At 39.6% G+C, this 11,266-nt stretch overlaps 1 protein-coding gene across 2 annotated transcripts in view; it reads left to right on the forward strand.

Moving 5' to 3' along the window:
* The window catches only part of LOC147026314 (uncharacterized), an 89,946-nt gene extending 79,370 nt beyond the window's left edge, over window positions 1-10,576 (forward strand). For both annotated transcript variants that reach the window (XM_085881593.1, XM_085881595.1), the window contains one exon: window positions 7,923-10,576. In XM_085881593.1, coding sequence (XP_085737719.1) covers window positions 7,923-9,757 — 1,835 coding nt within the window. In that variant the 3' untranslated portion in view covers window positions 9,758-10,576. The remainder of the gene's footprint in view (window positions 1-7,922) is intronic.
* Window positions 10,577-11,266: the final 690 nt, after the last annotated feature.

Consider the following 11,266-nt stretch of genomic DNA (forward strand, 5'->3'; position numbering starts at 1 on the left):
TTTTTGCAGATCTGCAGATTACATTATAAACTCTGTTGTGTCATTGTGTGTACAGCTGTTCTGACATGAGTTTGTTTTTTTGTGTGTGTGTTCGGTCATTAAGCATAACATATCATTCTCCTTACAAACTCCACCTCCACCCCTCACCTTTCTCTCTTGTTTTTTTTTTTTTCTCTTTTTCTATCTCTACATCTCTACATCTCTACATCTCTACATCTCTACATCTCTACATCTCTACATCTCTACATCTCTCTCTCTCTCTCTCTCTCTCTCTCTCTCTCTCTCTCTCTCTCTCACTCTCTCTCTCTCTCTCTCTCTGTGTCTCTCTGTCTCTCTCTCTCTCTCTCTCTCTCTCTCTCTCTCTCTCTCTGTCTCTCTCTTCCTCACACCCCTCCCTCCCACAGTGTATAGCAATGTTTGGTGAGGCATAGCTCTCCCTTCCCCCTTCCTCACACTTCCCCCTTCCTTGCCTCCCCTCCCTCACCTCCCAGATTTCCCTCCCCCCCCTTAACATCCCGAATAGTGAAGTGTCAGGTTGTGTTTGCTAGTAATAGAATAATTGTAATAATAACAATTATAATGGTAAAATAACATTAAATTAATTAATAATATTAATAATAAAATAATGGTAAAATAATCATAATAATCACAATAATAATAATATTATTGTTAAATATAAATAATATAAATCATTTCATGTGGGTTTATAAATATTAAAACCATAATAATTTGCTATTTTCATTTTATTCTTCTTTCAGAATTTGCATGAACATAATGAACCTTGATAATTATGCTGACTGTTTTGCAGAAAACATTGTAAACACCCTACAATTAATGAGAAAGTACGAGTAAATGAGAGTCATGGAGTTCCTTTAAAGTACAGCATGAAGCCTCACTCAATGAAGAAGCGAACACAATTTAATGATCAAAATAGCAAATTAAATGCTACAAGTTCAAATACTGCATTAAATAATGCCGGTGGATATCGGAGCATTGCCAAGCACCAAGCGAGTATGTGGTATGCCCAATTTAACGGTTTTGTGGAGAAAAAATAATAATAATAAAAATAATGGGAAACGTCCACTTTCAACCACAACTAGAAAGAGCAATCAAAGATTGCAGACTCTCACCAGGACTTGTTTTGTAGTGGGGCAACTTCGCTAAATATAGCATAACAATTGTGCATTTTGTGAGGAAAGCACCAAATTTGGCACACTAGTAGCCTAACATATTATGAACAGATTTGGATATTGGGCCATCTCAAAATTTTTGATGGCAGTGGAAAATGGCTGCCACAGCCATCAGCGGCTGAATTTGAGATGGCCCAATATCAAAATCTGTTCATAATATGATAGGCTACTAGTGTGCCAAATTTGGTGCTTTCCTCACAAAATGCACAATTGTTATGCTAAGTTGCCCCACTATTGTGTGTTTTGTTTTGTGCATGGTGTATTTTGTGTGGCAAATAAATGGAAGGATGTACAAAATGAAAGGTCATTAATTCCAAATTAAAGGTATAAGGAGTCTAATTGTAAAGGTGTAAAGGTCAAAAGGACAAAACGCTGGAAAGGTCGAAAGGTGTAAAGGTATAAAAGTCGAAAGGTATAAAGGTCTGAAAATGTCGAAAGGTCGAAAGGATTGAAATGGCCGAAAGTGTCAAAAGGGTCTTAAAAGGTCAAATGGGCCAAAAGGGTGGAATTTAAGGTCCAAATGTTCAGAATCATCTAAAAGGGTGGTATGGCAGCTTAGTTGCCGGGGTAGCTATAATTTCTTGAAGTGCGACTGTGTCACTGATGCAGTGCCCCTCTACCAGTACACACGCCGGAACTGGTACTCATTTCGCCAACCTCGGAAGGATGACAGGCTGAGTCAACCCCCTGGTGTATTAATTCAGCAGCCGACGGGGATTGAACTCAGGACCCCAGGATCCCAAGCCACCACCCCAACCACTGAGCCAACACCAGGCTATGTCTAAAGGGGTCAAAAGGGTCTTGAAACGTTTATAAAGGGTCGAAAGGTGAAAGGGGTCTAAAGTGTATTTAAAGCTCGAAAAGGTGTGAAAATTAACTGGGCGTCACATCTATGAGGTCTTAAGGATCTAAAAGGTCTGAGTGGTCTCAAGGGTTTTAAGAGGGTGTTAGGGTTCTAAAAGGTCTTTAAGGGTCTTCAGGGTATAAGAGGTCTTAAGACTCTTAGGTGTCTCAAGGTATATAGGGGCAAATGTAATTAATATACATAATCATGTTCTGTGCAGATAAACAGACAAACAAGAAAGATGTCTTTATGCATAGCACGATACTTGTGAAATCCAAATATACAATAGTTGATATGGAAACAGCAATTTGGAACATCTGACCTATAAAGTGTTTTACATGATGGAATGATGTGCACAACAAATTTGGTTGATACATTTTGTAATTGCGACCTGATAAACCGACAAAGACAATTGTCCGATGCTAATCCCAGAACAATTCAAGTGTTGTGAATGCGATTCGTGTGCCTGTTATATTTGTCAGAATCTTATCCTCTCTCACACACATCCGTTCCAAAGTGCAGCAGTTAACGATTCTAAATGGAGTTTTGAATGAAAAAAAAGTGGTTTTGACGATGGACATTGAGTGGTGCGCAATGCTATCCACATTCTCAAAGCAACAACATAAGTTTATGGAAGAAGGGCAGCAACAATAAGAGTCCAAATATCAGAGGAAAACAATTGTCCATGGGCACATCAAGTGTCAAAGGCAGAGTAAAATCATTTTCCTTGGGGCACAGCAAAACAGTTGTCCATGGGGTATAGTAAAATACAGGGGCAACAAAATAATTAATTGGTGGCACAACATTAGTTCATGGCAGCAGTGATCGATAGCTGACTGCTGCAGATGGCAGGGGGTCTTGGAAGTTGACTATGGGTTTTAAACCTTTATCTAAAAATTTGGGACCCCAATCACCCTTGATAATGCCCATTCAACCGATAGTAATCCCTACCAATGGTAGCCAATCATCGGATGATGCGAAGGAGAGAACCTAATCTGACCGAGTACTGTACATCAAAACAAAAACACATTCCTATAATTACTAGCAATCCACAACGGTGGGCTGAATGACCAGTTTTAGTCCTGGTCTCCATACTGGTCTCTTCCGCAGAATGTTGGCATGGTCCTCACAATTAGTATACTTCTTTGTGCTCTCGCACAATAGGCTGGCTGGATAGTGTGACCCCTAATTTAGGCCTCCTTGCCAGCTCCATACTTACCGTGGCACTCGAGACCTTGGTGCTGACCTGGAACGATTTGAACTTGGCATCCTTCAGAACTCGCCAGCCAATGGGGTAGAATAATGATGTCACGTGAGGTCAAATACATTACGAGTATGAAGAAACATCCGTTAAGCCAGACATTCTGGGACACGACGTGGCTCAGACCTCAGTGGGAAAAGAGAAGCCAACGAGACTCGGAGAGGACCACAATTAGCCCGTCCTCCGCGCAGCAGAAGAGGGTTTTTCAATCACTTCTGTGTATCTGTCTGGCCCATAACGTTTTTACCATTTGAGCTTTTGTCATCAAACTTTCAACAAAGCTTCATCATGAGAATATGGAGAAGACAAATCAATAATTTTTTTAAATAATTTTTATTATTATCATGATTTTTGTTATTCGACAGTTTTTTGGCCCTTTTTTATTTTCCTTAACATTTTTTTTTCTCAGCAACCACTTGTCCAATTGACACAAAATTTTGAGGGAATGAACGACCCCCCATGGAGAATATTTTAACGTCATCGATCACGTGGTATGGCAGCGATCTTGGATTAAACAAAAACATTTAAGCATTATATCTCTGAAACCACTGATCAGAATTTTTTTTATCCTTGGCACATCTCATTCTACTCCCAATGGGGAATAAAGGATTATAAGGATGATGTCATTCATGAAGCAGAAGACCAGTCATAAATGTTTTCATCGAAATCCTTTTTTTTTTTTAACCATGGATATTTAGTGCATATCTCCAGCAAGTAACATTTTTACCAACTGAACTTTTGTCATCAAATCTTCAACAAACCTTTACTATGAAATTGTGGAGAACACGAATTAATAAAATGTACAATTTTGCATTTTGAGATGCTTTCTACTTTACGTGAGTGTGTGCTTCGTCCACTTGGTCACGCTAAGATGTGGCCTATTCCTGTGGCAGGCCTAGTTCATCCTGGGTCAATCCTCAACTATTTCTGGTTCTTGTGTGAATGACAGTGACATGTGCAGAACATAGCTGGGATTTCATTTATTGCATGATGTGTTATCGTGTTTAATAATTGTTTTTATTGTGTCCGAGATATTGTCACGTGTCCTCAGGCCAATAATGTTATTTCTTAAAGAGATGTGGTGCACCTTGCGATCCCCCCATTAACGGTTTGGGGTTGTTTGATTATTCCTGGAGGGTTTCAGTGACCTGCAAAAGTATTCACCTCCCTCCAAAGTTTTCACTTTTTGATGCCATCTGAGCTTATCTAATGATGCTTTCAAATCAAACTTAATATACAGAGTTTTCACAAACTACTCCAAAGTGATAAAGCTAAAAAAAATGCAGATAAAATGTGAATAAGTTTGATCAACAGAGAAAAATCAGATGATTCTCAGTTGCATAAGTACTCAAACTCTTTGCCTAATTAACCTTAAATCATTTCAGGAGCAAATTATTTCTCTGAAAGGTTACAAAATAGTGTAATAGGTTTCACCTGTATGTAATCAGTGGTTTAACTTGAAAATTAATCTCTGCCACTTATCTAAGGAGTTTTAACGTGAAACTCTTTTGGTCAACCAACAAGGCAAACATGAAGACCCGGCAGCTTTCCAAAGAAGTCAATGTTCAGCAAGGTTATGGAATCCATCATCGCTTCAGATTCGATCATAAATTTCGATTCAGACCAGGTCACTCTACCCTGGATAAGCTGCTTCTGCTCTCCCAACAATGGATGGAGATCTTCAATGCCGGACATGAAATCAGAGCCATATCCCAATACATATCCTGTGCTTTTGATATGGTCTGGTACCCTGCCCTGTTCACCAAACTCTCTTCCTGTGGTATCCCAAGGACAACTCCACTCATGGCTCACAGACTTCCACGCCTGTCGCAACCAACGTGTGGCCCTAAATCGAGTTCTCTCATCCCCTCTTCCTGTCCAAGCTGGAGTTCCTCAAGGTAGCGTTCTGGACCCTGTTCTTTTTCTGTTTTTCATGAATGATCTCTCCGACTCTCTAGAAAATCCTCTTTATCTCTTTGCTGATGACTCCACCCTCTGCCGTACCATCTGCCATCCCTCAGACCGGCAAGCCGCAGCTTCTTCGCTCTCTGCAGATCTGGGTATAATCACAAACTGGTCCAACATGTGGAGCATGTCTTTCAATCCTGACAAATCTCACACTCTCACGATGTTTCTCTGAAAGGACCATCTGGAACCCCCACCCCTCCCCCAATCTATTTTCTCAACAATCCTCTTGAAGAAGTCCTTTCATTGAAGCTTCTGTGTCTCACTATCTGCCATGATCTTTCCTGGGAAAGCCACATTTCCAAGCTGACCTCAACTTGCCTAGGCACACCTAAGCTGCTGACCACATGCAGAGCTTTCATCCACAGCCTGATGGAGTACTGCTCTCGCCCCTGGACTGGTGCTCCTGCCTCTCACCTTTCTCAGCCTCTCGCTGTGGAAACCAGGGCATTTAGGTGTCTCCCGTGATGAGGCTGAGTCTTTAGGTCTCTCACTCTCTCACCGCAGGCAGGTCTGTGGTCTTTCTTTCTTCTACTGCCTCCTCTCTGGCCTCACCCCCCCCCCCCCACTCCCATTCTATATACGATATGTGCCTCCCATATTTCTGCAGGGTGCTCAAGGTTTGCCAGCAACCCCCTTCTTGTAAAACTACCAAAATCAAGAATCACTGCTGACCTTCATTCTTTCATTCCTCTTATTTCCCCACCTTTGGAACAAACTCCCACACTCTCTTCAATCTCACTCTTCCCTCTAGGTCTTCAAAACAGTTGTTCCCCACGATCTCTTATCTTCCCCCATCCAAAAGTGCAATCTTTTCTACCCCCGTTAATCCACACCAAACCCACCTCCTTTAAATTCCCTGCTTTTCTTCCTGAGAGTCCCTGTCGTGTCCATCTTGTTTACCCTGTGTATCGCACCCCACCCCACCCCTTCCACAGATCTCATATCTCCGTTCCCCACTGTTTTTTCCTTCCCTCTCATGCCCCTCGTGTCTCCTGCTCCCATTGTTGTACGTTCTGTGTGTTAGCTCTCACACGAGCCTCGACATTGTATTACAATAATATTAAAGTTGTGGAGAAGTACCGTTCAGGAGAGGGTTATAAGAAGATTTCAAAGTCACTCATTATCCCTTTGAGTACGGTGAAATCTATCATTAATAAGTGAAAGGCACATCATACCACCCAGACTTTACCCAGATCAGGTTACCCATCCAAACTCAGCAGCCAGACGAGCAGTAAACCAGTTCGGATTGTCACTGTAAATCAAACAATGACTTTGAAAGATCTGCAAGGCTCCATGTCAGAGATGGGGGTCAGTGTTCATCAATCAACAACATCCTGTTCTCTACACAAAGCTGGCCTCTATGGGCAAGTGATAAGAAAGAAGCCATTACTGAAAAAGACGCATCTGAAAGTATGTGAAGACAGGTTTTGTGGTCAGACAAGACAAAAGTTGAACTTTTTGGTCTAAATTCAAAGCCTTTCATCCGACTCACGCCTAACGCAGCACATCAACCAGTCAACGTGATCCCTATCGTGACGCAAGGTGGTGGGAGCATCATGTTATGGGGCTGTTTTTCATTAGCAGGGACTGGAAAGCTTGTCAGGATGGAAGGGACAATGGACGGTGTGAGGTACATCAGAATATTGATTAAAAAAAAAAATCTGCTTGAGTCAGCCAAGAATCTGAAACTGGGTAGGAGATTTACATTTCAGTAGGGCAATGATCTGAAGCACAAAGCTGAAGCCACACTGGAGTGGCTGAATAAGAATAAAATTAATGTTCTTAAGTGGTCCAGTTAAAGTCCTGCTTGAACCCAATTGAATATTTATGGCAAGACTTGAAGATTGCAGTCCATCGATGATCCCCGTCAAACTTGCCAGAACTACAGCAATTTTCACGTGAAGAATTGGCAAAGATTTCATCATCTCACTGTACAAAGCTGGTCGAGATCTACACAAAACGACTCATAGTTGTCATTGCTGCAAAAGATGCTTCCAACAAGTACTGACTGAAGGGGCTGAATACTTTACAAACAGTGAATTTTGAGTTGTACATGCTTTTTGCAGTTATTCCTGACATGTAACCTCTTTCAACTATAACAGTGTTTAGTTTGATCTCTACAGTTATGAATAAAAAAAAATTCATTTGGAAAAATGGCTTCGACATAATTCATAATTCATCAAAATGTGCTATTATTGGTAGTGGGGTGAATACTTTTGCAGGCCACTATATATTCGTGATAATCATGTTTTTTGCAGTCCTGTTAGAATATGCATGGACATTGAAATTGATCGTCAATTCACGCAAATTGTACGTTTGAGTAATCTCTGAAGCATTAGATGCAGCAAAGTCAGTGTCTGTATAAATAGTGAATAAGGAATTTTGAGTTGGGGTCATCCAGCTGACAGTATTATAATCAATCATTTTCATCGATAGATGTGTTCTTGTGCTCGCTAATATGACATCTTTGGATATTTCTGACATGACAATTGGGTGCAGGTTGTGCCAAGCACTAGTATTGCATTACATTACATTATTGCTTTAACATTTCTTGTAAACTACAAGAGAAAGATAGACATTGTAACATGTGTTTAGCGTTTCATCGATTAGATTAATACTAAAATTAAATTAACACTTGCCACTTACTTTCTCCCTCAAGGTAACAATATACTGCAGCATCCCAATGGCAACCATGAAATGGACAGCAGAACAACCTCAGACTTTGATGATGCAGAAGAATCACATGGTAAAGGCACTGATAAGGCAGAAACAAAAACCAAAAGCAATGATCATGTCAAAGATTCTAAAGAAGGTGGAGGTGAACACGTGGCTGAAGCTGATCAAGCGACATATTCAGCAGTTTCAAGTGAAGGAAACACAAAGCAATGGAAAAATATTGAAGCTTCCGAAACGGGAACTTTGTCTAACGAGGAAGAACATGACATCTCAAATAGGACCATAGGTGGTTTTGAAGATGAGTTCGTTGAAGAGGAGCTAGGAATAAATGACACAGAATTCCAACAAAGTGTCAAAGATCTTGCCAAAGTGCCAGGGGATCAACTGAAAGTTCAAAACACAAAACAGCAAGTCGAAAGCAACGCCTCAGATACAATCAGTGAAATTGAATTTAGTGATAGTAAGGATTCACTAAATATAAAAACCAATGAAGTAGAAGACACAATACAGCTGCATCAAAACCATAAATTAGAAAATATAATTAAAGTTCGAACAGTGGATAATGTTGAAGGCCTTTCATTGGAGAAGGCATTTGGAACAACAAGTGAGCAAATGATTAAATCAGAAGTCAGACAGGAGGTAAATGAGATGACTGGTGATAAATGTGACGTTTTAGAGTCAGATATAAAGAAAACGTTAATGCTGCAGGATTCGATGGATTCCATTAAAAGCATGAGCAACTTAGCCCAGACAGAAGTAAATAAAAACTTTGATAAATCGAATATGGAAGAAAAACTAGAGTATGTATATGAGAAAGAACCAAAGGATTTAGATGAGATAACACAAGCTGTAACAGCCGTGTGTGAATCAACAACTGAAGAAGTAAAAGCAGAGAAGAACAATAGAGCAGAGTTTCTGAGTGATAAAACAACGACATTTAAAGATACCCTTGATGAAAGTTCAAAATCTGAATCTGGTCAACAAGAAAATCTTACAAGTTATAATCAAGAAACATCAGCTAATAGCAATTATTTCACTTCTGCGATCACTTCTAAGTTTGCTTCTCATGATGAAGAGGGAAGCATTGAAGCAAAGGGAGTGGCAAATAGCATTGTTGAAGAAGCTAATATAATAAGAGTAGATGATTACCAGGTTGAAGCACAACACTCCGTAGATGATGTTCATGAAAACGAATATTGTTTGGATAAAGATTTTCACAGCGACTCAAGCTCATCACTGGACCAGCCAGGAAACAATAATGTGCATACACAAAGTGATATTGTGATGGCTGTAAATGCCAATCGATACCGATATCCGATTAATTCCAAAAAAGACTCACTTGAAAAAAATGTTCATGATTCCAAATGCATTGATAACCAGGTGGATTCTTCATGCAATGAAATTGATGATGGAGAAGACAATAATAATGCAGAATTTCCAGGCCACTCGTCTTGCAACCGATGCAGTAATGACGCGAGCAATGAAACATGTCGGTGTGATGGCATGCATACAATTTCGAAACGCCTAAAGTTGTTTGACTCAAAAGAACATCAAGGTATTTGTGATGAGATGAATAAGGACTCGGGTAAGAAGTCAGAACACAGTGTTGAAAATGAAACCCCAGCAAGAGACGAGTGGTTGAAAGAAAATGGTCCTTGGGATGACAGAGTTATATATGCAGAGGATGGGACAATGGAAGGACAGAACACATTTGTTTTAGCAAAAACGAAAGAAAATTGTGACAAAGGTAGAAAGGAGAAAACAGCAGATAATGGTGAAGACACAGAGGAAGGAGCTACCATTGAAGAGGAGAGCTAACAAAAGAGTGTGCAAATCATTTGGAGGAGACCGAAAAAAAATATGGCAAAAAGCTTCAAGAAACGAGCCAAAAGATGAACAGAAAAACGAGTAAACTTGAAAATCAAGAGATGCTGCACAAAAAGAAAACAAATGAAACAGTTGATGATGAAGACAAAGAATTCATGAATGACATTATAATGAAGGCAAGAGCAGAATTTTCCTCCATTTTCCTCCCACAATTGTTTCCAATGTACTGTCGAAATGGAGAAAATAATTGTGGAAATTGTACAAATAAGGAAACAGGTGAAATTTCTGATGATCAGAATGCAGATGTGGATATCCGTAATATAGATATGTCAGACGGTATTGCAGACAAGGATGGTGCAAAAACCATGAGAGAGACAGAAGGCTGTTGGTAGAACAATACAAAAGTCAACATGTCAGAAAATGATCACAGGCACAAGACGAACCATATAACATTATAAAGCCAAAAACAATACATCCTATTAAATGCAGAATGAAAGCCATAAAGGAAACATTGACTCAATTGCAAACCAGGAACCGGAAATCATGTTTTAAAAATTTATTACGAAGAACCATAAGACAACGACCTGTTTGACACCTTGTTCTGAGCACCTATCTCATTCAATATTGTGACTGCCCTGAAGTCTGCATCACATGTTGGAATGTAAAATTTCTATGAGTTGGTAATTGGATAAAGTCATGCTTTGTGAAGTTTCCATGTTTTCTTTTTGATAAATGAAACGAGTTTGGTACTTTCAGACAGTGACAGCATTTCACCATTTTGATGCCTCGAGGTTCTTCAAAGGTCAATTATTACAAATACCCTTGCATTACATTTAACACGGTGTTGATCAAACACAAGAATTGGATTTGAATGTCCAAGAGTTGCATTGTCCGATGGTCAGGGAAGTTGTCTGGCATGGCTGTTGCATTGTGCTTCGAGTAGTGTAGCTGAGTCTAGTGTATATATATATATATATATATATATATATATATATATATATATATATATATATATATATATATATATATATATATATATATATATATATATATATATATACATACATACATACACACACACACACACACACACACACACACACACACACACACATACAGTGGTGACCCACAGAATCCGAATTTAATCCATTCCAAGAGGCTGTTCGGATTCCAAAAAAGTTCGGATTCCAAAACTATTTTCGCAATAAGAAATAATGGAAAGTGAATTAATCTGTTCCTCGACCCCAAGAAAAGCCACTTTCAACTGAAATTACCCATGTTTAAGGTAAAATAAGATGAGTAAATGACCTTTTCTGAGTCATGAATATTCTTCCAAGCCTGGGGGATGAGCAGGAGCATTGTCGCTTCTTCCATCAGGTCTGGATGCAGCTCCGGCCTATCAGTGGCCATTGGGATCTAAAACGTAAACTGTTCAGCCTGGTGGAGGTATGTAATTAACCATGAAGCACCAAATGGTGTTTTATATCCCAGTGCACTCTG

This window comes from Eptatretus burgeri, chromosome 5 (assembly GCF_056783735.1).
Source record: "Eptatretus burgeri isolate ZD-2024b chromosome 5, Ebu_testis_v1, whole genome shotgun sequence".
Taxonomy (NCBI): domain Eukaryota; kingdom Metazoa; phylum Chordata; class Myxini; order Myxiniformes; family Myxinidae; genus Eptatretus; species Eptatretus burgeri.